Raw genomic sequence first — 22,180 nt, 5'->3', positions numbered from 1 at the left:
GGCTAAATACGGAAATGGATAAATACAAACCAATTCTGTTGAAAGTTGACCTTGAAATTTGATTTACAAAAAAGAGATGAAAGAAAAATTAATGATAGTAATGATTTCGCGACCCATGCAACCACGCGTCCCAAACATAAAAAAAATGTTATAGTATATTTTTTACTATAAATTCCCAATTAAATGCAATCTAGCAGTTGATTATTTTTTTTCTTTACAAAAACACATATTAAATTATAAAATATATTAGACTTTATTTAATCCAAAAAACATTGATATAAGTCGATATATGTCAATAAAATGCTGTATAAAACATTACTATTAGAAGCAATAAACAAAATTATTTTAAAATGTATCTATTTCGACTTTACTTTTTTGTGAGATTAGATTAGATTTAGAGATTTGTCAACAAATCTTAGTGCAAAGAATGCAATTAAGTTTGGTACTATTTATGTCAATAATGTATTTTATCGATTTCTATCAATTCTCTATAATCATGGTTTTCTAATAGCCCTAAACCTTTTTAATATGTTTTAAAAACGTTTTTTTGAAAACCTGAATACGTTTGTGGATTTGTGTGTGGAAAACGTTTTACAAACGTTTTTAAAATGTTATAAATAGATCGTCTTATGCACGTTTAATAAACGTTCTAAAAATTACTGAATTGAAGGGATTCAAAAATAAAATAAGTTCTCTCTCGCATGAGTCGCTCGTTTGTCCTGAATTTTTCGGCGACTAACAATTTTTAATTTTTAACAAATAATTATAAAATTTTACAATAATTTGATCGCTGATTATCTATTAAGTGTGCCATGTTATGATAACCTAGCAATTGTGCGAAGCTCTTATGCTTTTTACACTCTAGTGTGACAAAACGTGCTAGTAAAAATTATCTTCTATGTTCACTTATAGAACACATACTAAATTGGCTAAAAATGAAAACATCACATAAATAATACCAAGCTTAAATTAATTATTTAAGCGCTATTACACAATATCTATTTTAAGAAATTAAAAAATTTAATTGATTTGGAAACAGAATTTTAATTTCATGTTAAATGTATTTCAGATCTTGCAGAATGATAACATCAAAGACAATAGTATAGATGAACATTATGATGGAATCAAGTTATCTCTTAATCAATCGCCTGACCGTTTAAAGAAAATATGTTACTGCTGACATTGTTAGCGCAAATATGCTAATAGAAAATAATATAAAATATATATTTGCTATAAACTGTTACAAATATTCATTTATAATACCATCAATTCTTTATCATTAGCTCGCAACCTGACAGTATAGAAAACTTCAGTGACTTTGTAGTAATTTTTGCAAATTTTGTATCGATTACATTCTTCTTTAATTTAGCTTTTAAATTGTATTTTTAACTAAATTTAAATAAATGTGTAATAAAATTATTATCAAATACTCGACTTTTATTAAAATTTTAGTAGTGCTGTTGGCACTAGGGAAATGCAGCTCTAATGTCGTCTTAGATCTCTACAGAGTTCAAGAATGGTACTTGAGATAACTTCTCACAGTATCACTACATTACGAACTCTTTTACTACTGGAATCATGTATGTGTGCATGTTGTTTGTTTATTTAGGCTCAGGAAAGACATGATTTACGTAAGTGGCCCTTTGACACTGTAGGATTCCTACCTGCACCACCGTAAAACAATTTTTTTCCAGTAGGCTTACTAACGGGTTCCACTAAAAAATGCTCCTCTTTCGAAGTTTGAAATTTTCGTACATCCTCTGTCCAAGGATTCCTACCGGCACCACCGTAAAACAATTTTTTTTAGTAGGCTAACCAGCGGGTTCTACTACAAAAAAGCTCCTCTTTCGAAGTTTGAGATTTTCGTACATCCTCTGTTTACTAAGATAATTAGAATTCAACCTTTCTTCTTTTTCCTGCGTCATATTATTGTCCGTTTCATGCAAAGGCATTATACCCTCTTCTTATTGATGTAGTCGTTTTCCGTGTTCTTCTTTTTCGATCGTCCAGACATCTACTTTTTTTTTCATCGTCCAGTTGTCTGCTTTTTGCAGCATTGTCTGGTCATCCTTTGGACAGCATCAACTGCGACACCTACATTCTCTGCATAAAATAAGGGAGTTTAGGCTCCACTCAGTTATACCCACGTTAATTAGCAACAGTCTGAGGAGCGCCTAAATATCCTTAACCATAACTTCTACGTTCTTCTGCTTTGGATAGGAAAGGGTAAGCTCAACTCTGCGATATGCGTTCCTGTGCAACAGTCGAAGGAGCATTTTGTACTTGGCCTCTTCAGCCTCGCGTTTGGCCACACCATTTCGTGGGTTTTCAGCTTTATTTTTTTTTTGTCTTTTTTCTTCGTCCTTTCGGGCTTCATTTTGGATGATTGCTGTAAAATTGTTTACCGCATACCACCCATGCTTTAAAGTCGGTATAGATGTCATTTCTGACTCATGTGTTACTCTGGTTTCAATCACTGAAAACGTACTTGACATCTTAATTTCCTTCCAAACATACCGTGTGGATTTTTGGGTGAAAAACCTTGCAGCTTAACCCAAGACCACACGTTAATATGACTTATTTTTCCAGGATCCCGTCCAATTTTATATTAAAAAAGGCACCAGGACGTGATCTTTATTTAATCTCGCGCTAAGTTCGGAAAGAAATAAATAATACTCTCTCTCCCCAAGAAGATTCTATCACGCTTTAAGTTCGAAAAGAAATAAATAATACTCTCTCTCCCCAAGAAGATTCTATCACGCTTTAAGTTCGGAAATAAATAAATAATACTCATGTTACACAAACACTCTCTTAATTTATTTGTTAAGTTGGCCATCGTAATAAAGACTTCGGCGTTTTGGCAATAATCTAGCAGGAGAGAATATCACTCGCGCTTCTCACCCTCCTCGCTAGGTGGCATATCGAGCAGACGTGCGTAAGCTCGGCTCTGTGAATGTTTGCCTTTAATTGGCTTTATCGGATCTCTTATTTTTGTTGTGCTAGACTGGTGTGTGTACGTATGTGTGTGTGTGTGTGTCTGTGTACTGTGTCTGTTGTTGGCAATTCGCCAGTGATTTGCGTCTCTCAGTTCTGGGCCTCCTTCTCTTTAGTTTGTACATAAATGACATCAAGGAGACACTAGACCTAAGCCAGATAAATCATCTGCTCTACGCAGTTGATCTGCAAATTTATACGCAAGTGGAAATGTCTACGCTATACCTTGGAATAGCGCGTTTGACGGACGCGGCACGGGCGGTGTCGGCGTGAGCGAGAGCCTCTGATCTTCATCTGTATGTTTTGAAGACGAAAGTCATTTTCTTCCAGCCGTAACGTCAATATCTTAAATCAACTTAGTCTTCCGGGAATTGAGCTGAAGGCTGGGGCTCTCGTTCCTTTCGGAATCACAGTTAAAAAATTCAGTATTGTTATGGACTCGAGGCTTTCTTGGAAGTCACACGTCGAGTGCTTAACGAAGAGAGTAAAACGCGTCCTCTATGGCTTGAAATTTTTCTGAGCCTGTACCACCGAAGCTCTGCGCAGGCAGCTGGCTGAAGTGCTGGTTGTTCCTTACTTGGATTATCTCGTGTACTTCAATGTGTCCAAGGAGCTTCGAGTTAGACTTCAGCGTCTTCAGAATGCGTGCGTGCGTTATATCTGTGGGGTCAGCTGATATGATCATATCACACCGCACCACCAAAAATTGGGATACCTCACTGCCGAGTAACTAGTGAATCACTTCTCGTCTCTGCTACTCTATAAAAATATATGTATAAAAAAGCCTTTTTATCTCTGCGACTTTTTTGTAAAATTTCCGCGCGTACATCCTCCAGAGGCGAGTGCCTATGGCCTCACTAAGCTATGTATTGTTGTATTTATTGACGTGCGCACCGTTTTTTACGATGATTCGTCTCTATTTCTGGCTTTAATAGCCCTGGTTCATTATGTATGTTATATGATTTTTTGTTAATTCAAATAAATCATACTTTATTCTACTTTACTCTTTATGTGCCTCATCTAACAACCCGAGTAGTAGGGGCTGCGCCGCTACTGGGCCAAGCGGGTTCTAGGCCACCAAATACCGACGCATGGTAACTCATATTAGTAGATCCCTGTTTTACCGACAGAGCATTGCATACCGACCTTGCTGCCAGCGGTGGCGCCCCCATAAACCAGTGTTGTCGACGGTGGCGCCCCCGTTACCGACCCCCCCTCCATAGCTCAGAGTGAGCATCGGTAATTTACTTTATCGACCTGGGATGCGATGGATAATTTGGAATAGGATTTGTAGGATTAAAGGTTAAGATTAATAAATAAATACATCAAAATATTCATTTTAATTTTACTTTATTCAAAAAAAGATAGGTACATAAAACATTATTTGTAAAGACATGTATATTCTAAAATCTTTCAGAACTTCTTATAACCTTGATGTTCTGGCATGGACTTCGTATTAGTGGAATATTTCTCAAAAGTATTTTTTAACCGTTCAAATTTATTAACAGGAGTAGAACAAGGTTCTCTACGATACGTATTACATTGTTTATCATCTTGCACTTTTCTAACACTTTTATCCTCCTTGAAAGGTGTGTACGGAATGCTATTTCGTTTCATTTTTTATATCTATCCTGAATGATGGTTTAAGATAATACTGATTCGAATGTTTGTTCCTGCAAGCTTTATATAGTTTCAAACAAGTTTCTTAATATCACCACTTATAGGATTATACTTGACAATGCGATCATGTAGAATTAGACAATACGCTGTAGTGTCCACGGGTATATTATGCTTACATTCAAATTCAAGACGTACGTCTACAGCTGCCTGTTTGAGTGACTCGTTTTGTTTTGAGCAGTCGGTAACTATAAGTGGAGCATTTGTAATGAATTCTTCTTTGCTTAAAAGGGGATCTATTACAATTCTATCAGAATAATACGCATTCTGAAAATTAGCATAGATATCGTAAAGCATGGCAAACTGATTGTTTAAAATATCAAGATTCAGATTTCCATACGGATGGCTCTGAGAGTTGAGGAAAAGTTGACATTACTAATATTATAATGATCAAAATGACTAGCATTTTGTCTTCGTACACCTTTCCTCCCTGTTTGAAAACCGAGAATGATAAAACGTGATTTTTCCAGCTGATTCGATGTTTTTACAATCCATACATGTTGCGTGGTTGTTGGAAGTACTGGATACTCATACAACTCCCATGAACGAAAACTCATCGAAATCGGCATATCTTTTTGAATATAGTTAAATAGTTGTATTTTTCGTCGGTCTGACAGCATGAGGTAGGGCATAAGACACTCTATACGACTGATCTCGATTTTGAATTCTTCATATGTCGGTCTCCCGTCCACCATTAAAGCCTCTTGCAAAACAGCATTCAAATCATTTCTCGATCTTGTGAGAATAAGTTCATGCTTAACGTTTACAACGATTTTGCGATAATTTTCAGCGAAACCAAAAATCATTGATAGAGGAACTGTCACATCAAAGTTTCCATTATTATCAGCTATATTTCCCACGTCAGTAATAGGTGTCCAGCCAGAATTTTCAAGATACTTTAGTTGACTAGGTGAGAAAGATGTGTTACCTTTCATCAGGGTTGTAGCAGCAACGTTCTTACATCGATCAATCTGTATGGCATTCATCTCATATCGAATTTCTTCAAAGAGATGACTAATAGCATTGTTCACAAAAAGGGTGTGTTGTACTGCTTGTCCATCCTGTCTAGTAATCTTTCCACAAATATGTAGAGAACTTTTTGATGGTAGAACACACAAATCTTGATGTTGCATAGCTATCCGAATTTCATCACTATTATTGAATGCAAGTGAGATATAGGGTTGATGTGCATGAACCTCATAATGCGAGACAGATTCATCAAAGATGACAGGGAATTGTACGTTAAGAACTGATTCCATTTTTCTGAGGCACACAGCAACAACAGATAAACGTACAAGTTATTTTTTCAGTATTTTTCTCGCTTGAGGTCCCGTTCTTCCTCCACCACGCACTTTGAGACCGAGACTTTGTAGAAACTGACTGTTCTGACGTGTTAATCGTTTGATCACTCGTTGCTGAATGACTGTCTGGCGACATACTGAGCTATTAATATAGCTTTTGTCAGCATTAAAAACAATACCCATTTCAAGGCTTATTAAATGTAGACGAATTGTAATAATTTCACCTCGGAGATTAATCAAATCACCATCTTGATCTAATATGCGTAGTTGTAGGTGATCGATCACTTTCACAGATATTGGCAAGTAAATTATTTGTTTAGGCACCTCTATTATCTTGTAGCCTGGCGGAACTGCTGGGAAAAATTCATGTATTGTATGAACTTTCTGCTGATTTATGTATGCTCCTGTCGTAATGTTAAATTCAATTCGTAAAGCGTTCACTTTGAGAATAGCTACACGTAACTCTGAGTTGTGACTTATATAGAGCTTCAAAAGTCTTGGAGTGAATCCTAGTAGACGACCAATCGAGTCAGTCGGTCGAAAATCTATTTCATGACTACACATAACACTTCGTAAAGTATTATTATTTGGTTTGATACTAACTTTTATACCTCGAGTATCGAGGATACCTTATAGAGTTCGATCAGTATCCTCAATCTCATAACTGCCAGTAGGTAGTTAATTATTTCTTGACCAACATAAAATTTATTACAGTTTTCATCGATGTTCGGTATAGAATTAAAAGTTAGCAGCTCAACGAGTCCAAGACTGTATTGCTTATCCGAATCCAGTTCTATTGGAGGAAAATAGTGCGTCTCAAGGATTGAGGAGGTGCCGGAAAGGCCGAGAGTCATTGATTCAACAACCATCTTGAGTAGACTAATTCAAATCATTCATGTAGATTTCTTTTTATATAGACAAAAATTATCTTTACGATTGAGCTGATTGCAGCGAAATTTCAGACAGAGATGACCACAGATGAAAGTTGAAAATTCCTGATACCTCTGATAATTGTACTTAACTTGAGATACTTTCCAGTAATTCATAAGATCCCGCGGTGGTTGTAAATCACCGAAACTATCAAAGTATGTAACCTCATTACCAATTTTTCGATAAGCTATCCAATGCGTGCCAGGTCCACTTGCATCATCCAGATGACTGCCGATTCTCTGGCTCGACAACCGTTTGAAGGCAGAGCATTTCTCATAAAAACTCCTCGAAAATTTGGTATATTCATTAGGTTTACATATTTGAGCAGATCGTAGTCGGTAAGTGCACGTTTAGGCAATCTTATTTCATCAAAGTTTTTTTTTCTTCCTTTACACTTTTTGTTCTTCTTCTTCAGAAAGATGCCGAAACTTTTACGATGAGGTTTTAGAAACAGTCCTTTACCGAGTGCCAACATTTCAATTTTTTCATTATGTCTTTTTTGCTCTTCCATTTGTTTCTTAGCAGCACTTGCTTTATTTATTGCTTTAGCGATTCCCGCAGCTCCTACTGCAAGTGAGCCTACTGCACTGAGACCAGCAAAAAGTGGGATAAGTGCTGGAAGAAAGCCACCTACTTTGCTGGGAACAGGCAATCTGCGTGAAACATTAACTTTACTTTTTCCACCAACATTTTTCACATGCTCTCGAGCCATCTTTAGTGCTGACTTTATCATAGAGCGAAAATCGTTGCCAGGAATGATAGGTTTTCCCATTGACTTGATCAAATTTTTCAGTGTAATCTTTTTCTTTGAAATCGTTTTCTTAAGTTTATTAGATCTACGCCTGCCACCTCCTCTTACCCCTCCTCTTCCAACACCCAAACCAAGCTTTGATTTTAACTTCATGGTATTTGCTATAGCGAAAGCTGTCGCTTTTTCTTTCAAACCAGCGTCTCTAGATTTCACTCTCTGCCACGCCTTCTCTGCTAAAATCTAATCAGCTGCGTTTCTCTCTTGAATGTTATCAGGATTTTTTGAGTAGGCAATATCGTGTTCCTTACCACGAGCTAAACGTTTAGCAAGTTTAGTACCTGGACCACAGTACTGATAACCAGGCACATGAAGTTCAATGGGTAATTTGTTAATCAATGTATTCACTAAACCTGTACCTTTTTTCTGATGCATGATGCTAGCTCTTAACAAGCTCATGCGAGACAGACTGAGGGACTAAATGCTCATATTTATAATATATCGAGTCAGTCGTGATATGAAATTTTAAAAAGCATGATGGATCTTAAGAAGCAGGCAGCAAAGTTGCCAGTGGTTAATTTCGATCTTTTGACTCAGCAGCAGCAAAAACAAACAACACAATCGTCATGGAAAATTGCTACCTAACAGTATAAGAGCAGTATTTTGTGGTCCGTCTAATTGTGGTAAAACGAACGCACTCTTATCTCTAATCATTCATCCTAATGGTTTGAGATTTGAAAATATTTACGTATACTCGAAATCTTTGAATCAGCCTAAATATACATTTTTGGAACAACTTGTTGAGCCTCTAGAAGGTATTAAATACTTATCGTTCGGTGAACACGATCTCGTGGTATCACCTGATGAAGCTCAACCCAACTCAATTTTTATCTTTGATGATATTGCCTGTGAGAAGCAGGATAATGTCAAAGCTTTTTACTGCATGGGCAGACATAAAAGCGTGGATTGCTTTTATTTGTGTCAGTCGTATGCGCAAGTACCGAAACATTTAGTGCGTGACAACGTCAACTTGTTGGTAATTTTTTGACAAGATGATATGAACTTTAAACATGTTTATAACGATCATGTCAATACAGATATGACATATCAACGCTTCAAAGATATTTGTTCAATGTGTTGGAATAATAACAATCATAGTTTTCTCGTTATAGACAAAGACCGTGATATCAATGATGGTCGCTACAGAAAAGGCATTGATCAGTTTGTAATAAATATACAGAATACTGAATAAATTTAGCATTTGATTGTGAGACTCTAAACTATCAAGATGTCTGATTTTGATCAACAAACTGTAGTTCTACGTGAAGTTGAGAAAGCTCGTAGAGCTTTGAAAAGAAAGTACGATTTGGTAAAGTCACATAAATTGGAGGTGGAAAAAAATTTGGAGGACTCGTTCAAACCGCTTGTGAAACCACTGGAAAAGCTAATCGATGTAAGTGAGCATATTAAACAAGAAAAAAGTTTATCGCCAGTGGTAGTTAAAAAAGAAAAACGGAAGATGAGAAAATTAAAATTAGAGCGTATTGAAAATAATAAAAAGGACTATGATGATGATGCTGATGATGATAATGCTGATGCTGATGATGATAATGATTATGACGATGATCCTGGAGAATCAGCTTTTGAGTCAGCTGTGGGCGATTCAGATATTTCAGATCACGAAGAAACTGTTATTCAAAATAACGCTGCAAGTGTTTCAGATGTTTCGGATGATGAAAAAACGTTATGAGCGCTAATGTCGATGAAAACATTCGATTGTTGCTTAAGGGACAAATACGAGCCTTAGATACAGTATATGGAGTGCGAAAAATGCATGATAATAAACTAATGATTGGAAATGCTCCTATAAGTTTTGACAAAGATAAAATTATCGTTGGCAATAAAGTGTATGAAAAAGATCTCGGTCTTTTGGAATTGTTGTTTAAGAAATATCCTGATAACACTTTATTCACTGACAATGATAAGAAGAATTATGCTAAGATTTTAAAAGACACAAATGCACACAAAAAATACTATAAATCGAAGGAAGATATTCGTGAAAATGCAAGTAAGAAATATACTGATTTTGTGAGTAAAATTCTCAAGGTTGGTAAAAGTGGTAAGGGGCTTATGTCATATAAGATCGCTCATAAAAATATCCACACTGAATACCGTTATTGGGATGATCCAAATGAACTTGTAGATCGTTTAAGATTACTTATAGCTGAAACATCTGCTGGCAATAATAACCATATCAATGAAATACAATCGATCATTGAGGAGCTTCGTGAAGCTGAAATTATTTTGTAACAACTCAGTATCGAAATGAGTATTGATGTGTTTGGACGTCAACTAGTCCTTGCAGGCACATCTCGAGGACCACCTGGACTAGGATTCAAGCTGACTAGTAATGGAAATGTTGATTTAGAGAATCGAAAACTGTGTTATGTTGGTGATGCTGTGGATCAAGATGATGCTGTAAATTTAAAGTCTATAAAAAGTTGATTGAACAAAGAGCTGACAAATTTGAAAAAGATTTACAGGAAGTGGAGAGTATCTAGTAAATGATAAAATTATAAATACTGAGACAGAATTTTCTAGAATAAATAAAACGCTTAGAGATTTGCAAGTGAAAGTACAAATCTTGGATTCTGGAATAAATAAACCTGTAAATCATAATGAAAGTAGGACTAATGGAGGAACTTCATAAACCTGCTCGACGTAATTATCCACGTCGTTCTTTTCTGAGCAAAAATATCGATGAAACTTGGCAAGTAGATCTTGTTGAAATGATTCCATATGCCAAGCAAAATAAAGGGTTTAAGTACCTGCTCACAGTTATTAATGTATTCTCAAAGTATGCTTGGACTGTGCCAGTGAAACAAAAAACTGGAAAATGTGTAACTCAAGCTATGAAATCAATACTATTGCAAAAAAGAGTACCCAAGAATTTGCAAACAGATCGTGGAAAAGAATTTTACAATAAAGATTTTGACAAACTAATGAAAAGTTATAAAATTCATCTATACTGTACCTACAGTAATCTTAAGGCATCAATTTGTGAACGTTTTAATCGCACTCTAAAAAGCATGATGTGGAAGTTATTTAGTCTGCGTGGTAGCTACAAATGGTTGGATATCTTACAAGATTTAACATTGCAGTATAATAATAGTCGACATCGGAAAATAGGAATGAAGCCTGCAGAAGTAGACAAAAGCAAAGTTAATCGTATTCCTAATCGAATTAATAGGAAAAAGTCAAACAGCCTAAATTTGTTTAAACGAGCTAAATTTAAAATTGGAGATAAAGTACGTGTAAGCCGAATCAAGAAGGTTTTTGATAAGGGCTATACACCCAATTGGTCAACTGAAGTATTTACAATAACGCGAGTTTCACCTACGAAGCCCTATACTTATCATCTAAAAGATTATCAAGACAAACCAATAGCTGGAGGATTCTACGAGGAAGAACTTCTCAAGACTAAATATCCAAATGTCTATTTGATTGAGAAAGTTTTAAGAAAAAGTGTTGATAGAGTTTATGTAAAATGGTTAGGTTTTGACAATACTCACAACAGTTGGATTAATAGAAATGATATGTAAAAAAAGAAAACATTAATAAATTATAATTGATGTAAAATTTATTGTTTATTTATTTACATTTCCTTCAATTTTTTTACAATTACTGGCAATATAATTTCATTTATTTGTAAAATTCTTCTCCTAAAACGTTGTCGATCGCGTGCAACCTGCTCCCACTTGCCACATCGAGCTTCATGATGCGCAAATTTCCATTTATACATCAAGTGTATGGTTGGATCTTCCTTGAATCGTACACGCTTCTCTTTGCTGGAATCAGATGTTTCTAAATTGAATTTTACGTGAAATATGTGCGTATGTGTATAATTTGAACTTACCCATTTTGTAATATTTGATAGTGCCCCCAGGCAATCGTATCAATAGTATTATCTTGAAGAAATCTTTTATCATCGTAAGGACTGAGAGCAATCTTCCTCTGTCTAATGGTCTCCACCTTGTGAAGTTTGGATCTTATAGCGTACTGCTCTCGACTCTGAATGCGTGAATTTCGTAGACAGTCCAAATAGTCATTAAATTCAATGGTTTTCTTTACAACTGAAGCTTTGATACCCTTGATTTTTTTCATACTATCTTGATTATTAACACGTGTACTGTACATTTTGCTTCTCAATCCAACAAATTCTGTAAGAATCTGACCATTACATTCATCTTTCATAAGTCCTACGACCTTTTTATTAACACATGGCATATTAAATACATTGTCTGCCGGATAATTTGATGTATCGAATTTATGAATATTCTTCTTCATATCTTCATTAAAATCATCACATTTAACAGCATATATAAAACTATCAGTATCTGTGTATAATAATTTACAATTATCTTTGTACATTTGCCGTATATAATTATAATGAAAATCATACATCAGTGTCTTGGAGAGATCTAAAACTACAAGCCCAACATAGATTGGCTTATTCATAAGTATATCAGTCTTATTTAACTGTATTGCAACTAGATTCTCATTAAATATGGAACTACTGTGAAAGTTTGGCTTCGAAATTTGAGCTTCGACACCATATCTTCCATCGTATTTACTCATTAGTTTGACTGTAACTCGTTTTCTAATATTTTCCATGGTCTTGCCAAATACAGCATTATTCATTAGTTTAAAAAAGTTTTTTTCAAATTCATTTTTTGCTACTGCCCTCATACTAGTGTTCAAATCAATATATGATTTGAGCCAGGAAGACTGCTTAAATTTTAGAATTTTATGTATTTTAACGAGTCGAAGACCGTTTGAAAGAGCTTGTTGCAGAGCAATATAACGAATAACGTAATTTCTTTTAGGTTGAAGTGTAGCTAAAAGTTTTTCCTGCCTAGATCCCGGAGGTTTTGCATGTTCTGGACAGAATGGTAAATCATTATGATCATCGTGTATTTCAGGAGGATAATCTAAATCTACTTCTAAAATATAACCATGAGAAGCGTCTGATGCGATGGAAAACAATTCAAAACTTTCACAATTTTCAAGCCACTGAAATTCATCATACGGAAGACACTAAAGCCCAAATCCATATAAATTATTTGCATCTAAATAAATCAAGTATTCATTTGCTTTATCTTTATCATACTTTTCAAGCATGTACTTGTGATTAGCTGCTGCATACCGATTAGAGCACTGACTCAAACCACCTCGAATTCCTCGTTCTATAAAAAGTACCATGTCAATGTCTGTTAGAAGTTTTAATTGTACACCTGTATGTTTGAGCATAGCGTCCCAGGAAAAGCCTGGAGTAGTGTAATAATGAGCAGGATCTAGATTATAAACATTCATGCTCTGATCTCGAAAATTTCCGAAAACGTCTGCTAACAGCAAAACATCAGTCTTCGTATAAAGATCTGAGTACTCGCCAAGTGTTTGTATATTAAATGTACTCCATACATTTTGTGCATGCTCATAATCTCGATCAGATATCGATGAGTCATTGAGAATGCTGAAAAAATCCTCTTTTTCAGGCAACTTACACTCTTCTAGTTTTTCCCATGAGCTTATATATTCATAGGGTAAAACACCTTTTCTTGTCAATCTATCCTGGAAAATGGTTTGATACATCAGTAATAATAAAGTGTGCATCATAACCACTTAAATTATGAAACACAACTGGAACTATTTTTGAATCTTGATAGTTTAGATTGCAGGTAGCATGTGCAGGTCCTCGATATTTTCCAGTGAGATGACAGTGATCACGCACCTTTGCATCATCATTCAACAATTTTTTACAAATATGACACGTTTTTGAATCATAATAACCTATTAATTCAGTCTGAGATAGAACTGGCATAGGTAAAGGGTTCGCATATAAATCACTTATTTGTTTTTCTATGTTTCTTAACTGTTCAACAAACCATTTTGACGCTTCAGGTCCTCTATAAAAGGCATATTTTGATAGTGAATCGTTGTAACTACATTTCAGATAGTAACCTATACTATAAATTTCATGACTTTGTATTGGTTGCGTGTTTGTTTTTTCATCTTGACTTATTGGTTTTAACAAACATTCACAGTCTGCATAGATTATGAAAGGTAACTTTTCATTGTAGCGATGATTTTTAAACATTATCAAACTATTTTCTTCATTAGGCAGTCTAATTCTACATTTATTTAATATTTTGCAATGCTCTTCATGCTTTATTAAGTCATCTTCTTTATAAAAAAAATTTAAACATCTATCGCAAACATAGAACTTCTTTTTTCTATTTGTCAAATTATTACTGATTAAACGTGACAGATTTTTAATGTATACATAATGTGATTAAGATAAAAACTCATCACTTTCATCAACATCACCACCATCTAAATTATCATTTGTGAGTAAAAGAAGATTGATATGATTACTCTTTTTACATGATGTTAAATAGAGAGGTGTAATATCTTTGTTATCTAGACCAAACACATTTATTGATATTGCATTATTTTGCTTTTCAAATCTTGGGATACTTTTCAATGATACTGGCAACTCAATACCTTTCATATTTAAAATGTTTTCATACTGAATATTACTATTCAATCTATTAGAATGATTTCCATGTTTTACTGGATATAATGCAGATAAAATTGCCCATATAAAGCATTTTTTATCATAATTTTTAACATTTATGCATGCTTTCCTTTTCTCTATGAATGCTGGTAATGGTATATAAGAGCTACCGGCACGCATTGGATTAAATTTATTTATATTTATCTGTATGTTTTCAATAGAATGTAGAGTCCAACCAGAATCACGTTCTTGAAATTCTTCAATATCTGTGAGTAGAGGTTCAATAACATTAGACTTGAACCAATTGTTTAACAATGTTGTAGATAAAATTTCATGATTTTTCGTGTTGAAATATTTAGTCTCAATGCACTCTTCTTCTTTTTCTTCGACATTTTCATTATTTTCTACACATGTTTTTGTAAATTTACATGATAAAACAGTGTTAATTTTAAAAGCTTTATCATTTGAGTGCATCATACTTGTTATTCTTCGTGAAAATAATATTGCAGAGTCTCGTAGGAAATTAATTATTTCAATGTGTGTCAAATTTGCTATAACAGCAGTCCTCATGTAGTTTTCAAAGGCGTTATCCATATCAATCCAACGCACGCGATCAGTGACAGTATTTTGGTTATTTACTTGTACTCCAGCACCGCTTTTTCTTCTAGTCATAATTTCAAGTCTTGCTCTCATACATTCTATTTTTCCCATTGTACATATAATGCTTTGTCGTTCTTGAACGGTAAGCTTTGTATTACTCAAAACTTTACGAAATGTCTTGTTACAGTGGATAAATCAAATGTACTTGTAGCAGAAAATAATAATCTTTCGACCTCTTCCAAGAGCTTAACTTGCTGTAGGCATTCATTTATAATATCCTCCATTTTCACAGTTGATATCTATTAATAAAATAAACAAAATATTGTTTAATTTATATATTTTAATGCGGATATTTGTGATTGATATTGTAAAGTAAATAAGATAAAAGTAGATAAAAAAGATCTATACTTAACCAGCAGATACGACTAAACGAGTGTTGGATGGTAAAACAGAGGTCTAATGCCCAATGTGGGATTAGTGTGCGTGTGCCTACTACTTGACCACTGTCAGATGTGTGAACAAAGCGCGAGAGAAAAAGCTAGTGCGCACGTGTGTGTATGTATTAGAGAGAGAGAGAGAGAGAGAGAGAGAGAGAGAGAGAGAGAGAGATAGCTGCTGTGTCACTAGCGTAAGAGAGAACCGATTGGTTCAAGTGGTAAAACAGAGGTCTACTGGATACCTGCGGATGCGACTGCATGAATGTGACTAACGTAAAAGAAATTCGAATGATCTTTTTGTAAGAGCGGTCGTTAATAATGGTGTGTGTACGTGTGTGAGCGTGCGTGTCTGTGTGTGTGTGTATGTGTGATTTTGTGTGCAAGAAAAAGTGGAAGAGGCCGAGGATTAATAAATTAAATAATACAAATGTTATTAAAACTTTGTTTTATTTTGGTATAAAAAAATCTGATTTTATACCTATAATTACAATACTAAATAAATTCAACAAAAAATACAACTTATTAAATATCTTATCGTATTTTTGAATTCTTACTCGTTTTTTCTTTATTTTGGTTTAAGGCATGAGGAACATTTGAGGGTAATTTTTGAATTTCTCTTAAAATTTTTTCATGATTACCTTCATCTTTTTTAGTTTTTTTACAATTTTTTGGTTTACTTTCAGCTGATTTCCGTTTCTTTCCTTTCTGCTGCTTCTGAGGTTGCTGTGTGATTGATAATTGCAAGAATGATTCTAAATGTTTGTTAATTTTTATAAGTTCACTCAATATATTATTATTTTGCTGCTGTAGTCTTTTTACCGACTCTTTTATCTTTTCAATTAATTTTTCAATAACTGATGAACTAATTATCGACCAGGATTGCGTGAATTTTTCATGACTAAGATCACCTTTATTCTCTTCTTGCGTCTCTGTTAAATCAATTAAATCAATTTGTTGTTGGTGTAGTTGTAGTTGTTCTTGTTGTTGCTGCTGCTGTTGTTCTTGTAGTGTATCTTCTCTATACTCATTTTCTAAAGATGCGGTTAAATTTTTGTATATTTCAAGCACTCTCTCGTCTGACATATTTACGATTTCAGCATTAATAATGCTATCAATATCGATATCAAATTCTTCCAATATACTTATGTTAGCATTTGACGTATTTTCATGCTGCTGTAACTGTCCCGTTTCACAAATTTCATTTTTGTCGCTTTTTGACTGATTTTCTCTGAAGTTGTGGGTGCTGTTTCATACTATTCTTATCAGCTTCTTGACTATTAGTATCAATTAAGAGATAGTTTAACCCCATTGAATAATTTAAACCATCCTATAAAATAAATTTAAAAATTAATTATTTTTATAAAGAATAAACTTAGAAACAAAAACATGCTTTAAATTATTTCTTACTTTGTCGATTTCACAGCTTAATACGGAGTTGCCCTGATACCACGTAGGATTCACGTTTTCCTGAAAAATAGCAAATAGTCAATAAATATATAAGATTACTAGCATTAGTTTGAGATAGATAGTGATAGAGAGAAAGAAATTGTAAAGTGCACGTGTATGCATAGAGCGTGTAGCTTGTGTGCGAGAAAGAGACAGAGAGAAAGTACAGGTATCTGCATGTCTTTTCAGTACGAGGTAGATGAGAGAGAGCGAGAGAGAGAGCGAACGAGACAGAGAGAGAGAGAGAGAGAGAGAGAGAGAGAGAGAGAGAGAGAGAGAGAGAGAGAGTGAACGAGAAACAGAGCAAGAGAGAGCGAGATAGAGAGAGAGAGAGAGAGAGAGAGTGAGAGAGAGCGAGATAGAGAGAGAGAGAGAGAGAGAGAGTGAGAGAGAGCGAGATAGAGAGAGAGAGAGAGAGAGAGTGAGAGAGAGCGAGATAGAGATGTATACAAATTTACTTACTTTATTCTCCATGCTGATGTTGATGATGAGGATAAATTTTTTTTTTTAAATCACTTGTATAAACAACATTTTTTTAACTGTTTCGTATTTGTTTACACATGCACCCACACACGTACGCATGATGTTACTTCACCGAGAGCTATGATTCGAATAGTTCTATCGACTTGCAAGTGTATCCAAAGCATTTGGCTCTCACACATCTGGGTGCAATAATTGTCAAATAAACTAGTCGTATCTGTTTAAGGGATTGGGAAAGTCTCGACCAAAGAAATTTGAGCTTTTAAGTGTTTTAGATGCTTCGACTCAATTCTATACATTCAGAATACTGATATTTTAAATAATTTGTTTAATTTAATGTAAATAGTAACATTCATACCACTATTAGTTTATTTTAATGTTGCTGATATAATCTGTATAGAAGATTTCTTTCAATGTGATAATAAACTAATCCCTGTAGAAAGACAACTAAAATAAATTTCATCAGCGCTCTGACTTAAATAATATAATAGATGCAAGGGTGGGGATAATTTTTCATTTGCGTTTCATTATTTTCATGTGTGAAAAATGAGGGCTATCGATGAGAGTCAGTGCATCGAAAATTCATCTCTAGTCGCTCGCGTGGGGACTATAGGAAACGTATTTAAAAATACGGAGGAGGGGGGTAACGAAGAAAGTGAGAAAGAGAGTAGAAAATTGAGACGCTTCGAACGAAAATTTGTCTGAGTGGGGACTATGGGAAACGTATTTAAAAGAACGATGGAGAGAGGAGCTGACCTCGTCCGAAAAAAACACAGCGAAGATGCACCCTGCAGAGCATCTGTGTAGGGTCAAGCTGTATCGGTTGCAGCTCTCGCTCGCTGTAGAGAGTCAGTGTAGAGAAAACACAAGCCTGCAGGCGCCTGCGTGGGGACTATGGGGAGCGTATTTAAAAATACGGGGGAGAGGGTAGCTGAGAAAACGAGAAAAAGAGTAGAAAATCAGCGCGCTTTACTCGAAAATTCGTCTCCAGACGTTCGGTTGCAGCTCTCGCTGTAGAGAGTCAGTGTACCGAAAACATAAGCCTACAGGCGTCTGCGTGGGGACTATGGGAAACGTATTTAAATGTACGGGGGAGAGGGTAGTGGAAAATCTGAAGATCTAGCTGTTTCGACTGCACTGCGCAGGCTGTACCTGCGAGAGGGTAGTCGAAAAATCCCAGGATCTAGCTGTATCTGCTGTACCACGCGCGATATACAAAATCGGTGCGCTTTGAACGAAAATACTGCTTGTAGAGGCCTGAGTGAGGACTATGGGAGATGCATATAAACGTATGAGAGAGGGGGTAACTGATGTCGTTCAAAGAAACATGAAAAGAGACGTTGCACGTCGCAAGCGTGAATGAATCGAGCTTGAGAAGCTTTTTTTAATGGAAGGGGTACAAATTTCTAGTATATTTAAGCAGTCCTCTGCTCCGTGTTTGTATATATTTCCGAGTGTACTCAAGCAGTATACTGTTCTCTACAATAGTTGAGAAAGCTGTAGAATTTGTAAGTATATTTTAAATATTTTATTATTTTATTTGTAAATTTATTCTTAATGAGTAATATTTTCATCGTTAACATGGATTTGATTGTTGGTATCCAGGGTTTCAAGGGTCAAAACGGCGAATTCATAGTCAAGGAGTTGGCCTACATTGATCCCAACGAGCCAGCAGCAGTAGCTCAATTAGCTACATGTCAACCACCTCACTCTTGGTACGACTTGTCGAGAGATGTCCAGTGTGCCAATCTGTGGCTCAAATATTCTTTTCACGGATTAAAGTGGAGCGATGGTGAACTGCCATACGACAAGCTAGCCGAAGTTGGCTCCAGCCTCCTCGATTTATCGCCGACAAGGAACGTTATTATTTGGGTGAAAGGTGCACAGAAAAAGGAGTGGCTGCAGCTATATTTCCCGGACGTCCGTAATATAGAAGATCTCGGCTGTCCATCCTTAAAGACACCAGGATTTCGAACTCCGCTGGTGTGTTCACATCACCTTCCTGACTGGAAGGAGAATTGTGCAGTTCAAAACGTTTACGCAATAAAGAAGTGGCTTCGTGCAGTACGACAAGATTTTATCTTCCCACTACATTTCTTTGAGGATTATTATTCCTCATCTGATTCGGATACAACAACGACAACATTGGAAGAATAATTTATCATGTGAGTATAATATATTCTTGTAATACATAAACAAATATAATAAGCTTATACATATTGTTTCATTATTTTTACAGAATGGAGTCGCTGAACACTATGGCAAAAGCTCCACCATTCCTGCCTACGAAAAAAATTCAGGATTTGGAGATCAGCAAGAAGTACAAAATATCCAAACATAAGAATGTTCAGACAAAATTTGGCGCGAAGATGGTGTTGGAGTTAGATGGAAGTTTCGACGTTTTCCTACCCACCAAAGTAAATGCCTTCCTCATCGAGAATAACACCGACGAGGAGAAGTTGAAGAATGAAATTGATACTAGAGATGTTTATCTAGTACATTATGGACACAACATTATTGAATTCATGTAATAATTTATCTCCACTGCGTATAGTATTAAGGATTTTTCTCAATAATTAGAGTGTTTATTTATGTTAAATTCTTTTTTAATGGGGATTATCGCGACGCTTAGTAATTTTTTTTTCTTCTAATATTAAGGATTTTTATATAACATCTTACATTGAAAGTATTATCCAATTTATAAATCACAATTTAATTACTATTAGATTTATATAAGTTTATTATATACTCTAACGGTTCTCTAATGCTATTTCTAACGAATATTTGAAATATATATATATATATATATATATATATATATATATATATATGCATGGTATTTCACATTTCTTCTTAAGGGTTAACATGTTTAGATGCCAATATCACTATTGCATTTCTTCAAGAATTTTCATGTATTTATTTAAAAAATTTTTTAATACATATATTTTAGTTATAAGAATATATACTCATGTAATAAATAAAAATTTTGAGACGTGTTTTAGTTATAAGAGCTTTTATATATGTTTTACCTATAATACAATATGTATACTCATATAAAAAATAAGGATTTTTATAAATAAAGCATAAAATATATCATGAATACTGAATTTGTATATGCCCTGCCTAAATATTATTAGAAGTTTCATAAGCCTTCAGGATGGCTAAATGCTGATTGCTCAGAGACTCAACCAGCGTCTAGATGTCAGCTCCTAAACAACTCAGCCATATTGGAATTTCAACCAATCATGTTTGATAAAACAGGTTGGGTCGGTAAAGGAGGCGTCACCGTCGGCGACATTAGTTTAACTCAACCTTTAATCCTGCAAATCCTATTCCAAATTATCCATCGCATCCCAGGTCGATAAAGTAAATTACTGATGCTCACTTTGAGTTATGGAGGGGGGGTCGGTAACGGGGGCGCCACCGTCGACAACACTTGTTTATGGGGGGCGCCACCGCAGGCAGCACGGTCGACATACAATTCTCTGTCCGTAAAACAGGGATCTACTAATATGCGTTACCATGCGTCGGTATTTGGTGGCCCAGTAGCCGCGCAGCCCCTACTGCTAACCCGCTTTCCGGCTACCACACAAATTGAACGACTGCAAATTTTTCTGACAACGTTTTTAATTAATACTTGGCTACCTTGAATAATATAAAGCTGATAAACTCCTAGTTCTTTTGTTCGGATAATGCCTCGTTCTCCGTGAAACGGAGTTACAATTATTTTACACCGTAGGCTGCAATCAGTAAAAGATCTCATGACTATGTCCGTGTTATCGGTTCCCGGTTCCAGAGATGATAGAGTAGTTTCCACAGCAGCCAGTGCCGAAGTCAGATGACGCGCATGCGCCGTTACAGATATTTGTTTTCAAGTGCGTCTTACAATAATTTTAACATATAATTTTCATTTATAATCGACCAATAGCATACCAGCACTCCATTTTCTCCAAACACATTGTTTATTACAGTAGCACACACACACACACACACACACACACACACACACAGGATGGAGAATCAAAGAGTGACCATGCAGCTAGTAGCTATACATTCCCAGCCTACCAAGCTGCATTATAAGTACTGAAGAACCAACGAAAATGAAGATGAGAATGAGAAGGACCTACTCAATCAGTATGTCCGTGAGAAAGAGGTAGACGTAGCTATTGTGTGCGAACAATATAAGGATTTAGACGAACCATCGTAGGAAATGACAATACGGGTAAAGTAGCAATCTGGACATGTGAAAACTTTGCTTTCTGTTAAAAAATGAAGATCCGTAAAGAAGAATTTATACGGGCTAAGGTAGCAGGTGTCACTGTTTACAGCTGCTACGCTTCACCTAACGCTCTAATCGTGCAGTTCCAACAACTGCTAGAACAGCTCCTACAAGACGCAGTAGGGAGGAAATCAATACTGATTGCTGGCGACTTTGATGCGTGAGCTGTGGAGTGGGGCAGCATAAAGACTAACCACAGAGGACAAGTACTCCTGGAAGCATTCGCTTTCCTGGATTTAATCCTAGTTAACCAAGGATGCACCCATACATTTAGAAGAGGAGACGCAGGGTCTATTGTCGACCTGACGTTTGTAAGTAGCAGCCTTATTGGCTCAGTTAATTTATGGACTGTAAGTGAACACTACTACACACATAGTGATCATCAGGCCATAATAATGAAGGTGGAGATACCAAAAAGGGGACCCAGCGCAAGTACAACGACAAATTGAGTTAGTTGGAAAACGAAGGATTATGATAAGGAGATATTCTTGTTAGCACTAGAAAAAATGCAACTGTCTGGAACAGCGAACAGAAAGGCGGAGCAGTTGACGGTAAACATCACCCGAGCATGTGACGCTGCGATGCCACGAAGAGTGGCATACAGTAGACGACCACCAATATACTGGTGGGACAAGGAAATTGCAAATGCACGTAGCAAGTGCCACTGAACGAGAAGACAAGAACAACGATTGAGGAATTGTTAGATGCCTG

The 22,180-nt window shown here is 35.6% G+C and overlaps 3 protein-coding genes across 9 annotated transcripts in view; 1 reads left to right on the top strand and 2 right to left on the bottom strand.

Moving 5' to 3' along the window:
- Positions 1 to 1,427, top strand: part of LOC107981668 (ras-related protein Rab-32) — a 229,075-nt gene extending 227,648 nt beyond the window's left edge. For all 4 annotated transcript variants that reach the window (XM_031928297.2, XM_031928298.1, XM_031928296.1 and 1 more), the window contains exon 4: positions 1,070 to 1,427. In XM_031928297.2, the coding sequence (XP_031784157.1) occupies positions 1,070 to 1,180 (111 nt within the window). In that variant the 3' untranslated portion in view covers positions 1,181 to 1,427. The remainder of the gene's footprint in view (positions 1 to 1,069) is intronic.
- Positions 1 to 22,180, bottom strand: part of LOC100679775 (multiple coagulation factor deficiency protein 2 homolog) — a 230,935-nt gene that overhangs the window by 78,554 nt on the left and 130,201 nt on the right. The gene's annotated exons all lie outside the window — the stretch shown is intronic.
- Positions 11,273 to 13,900, bottom strand: LOC116417095. 2 transcript variants are annotated; one of them, XM_031928287.1, is made up of 2 exons: positions 11,567 to 13,900; positions 11,273 to 11,498 (listed from the first exon to the last, which is right to left on the bottom strand). In XM_031928287.1, the coding sequence occupies exons 1-2, from the start codon at positions 12,397 to 12,399 to the stop codon at positions 11,306 to 11,308; spliced, it is 1,026 nt and encodes a 341-aa protein (XP_031784147.1). In that variant the 5' UTR covers positions 12,400 to 13,900; the 3' UTR covers positions 11,273 to 11,305. The 2 variants fall into 2 exon arrangements, with proteins under 2 accessions (XP_031784147.1, XP_031784148.1); XM_031928288.1 differs by having other exon boundaries at positions 11,273 to 11,514; positions 11,567 to 13,898.

This window comes from Nasonia vitripennis (assembly GCF_009193385.2).
Source record: "Nasonia vitripennis strain AsymCx chromosome 4 unlocalized genomic scaffold, Nvit_psr_1.1 chr4_random0005, whole genome shotgun sequence".
Lineage (NCBI taxonomy): Eukaryota > Metazoa > Arthropoda > Insecta > Hymenoptera > Pteromalidae > Nasonia > Nasonia vitripennis.
The sequence above is the reverse complement of the archived record's forward strand: the minus strand, read 5'-3'. Positions and strand labels throughout refer to the sequence as shown.

Excerpts from the sequence above, each read along its gene's own strand:
- LOC116417095 (XM_031928287.1), bottom strand. The coding sequence starts at position 12,399 with ATGAGGGCAGTAGCAAAAAATGAATTTGAAAAAAACTTTTTTAAACTA. Across the intron at positions 11,499-11,566 it reads TATCAAATATTACAAAATGG|CAAAGAGAAGCGTGTACGAT; the intron begins GTAAGTTCAAAT and ends ATCTGATTCCAG.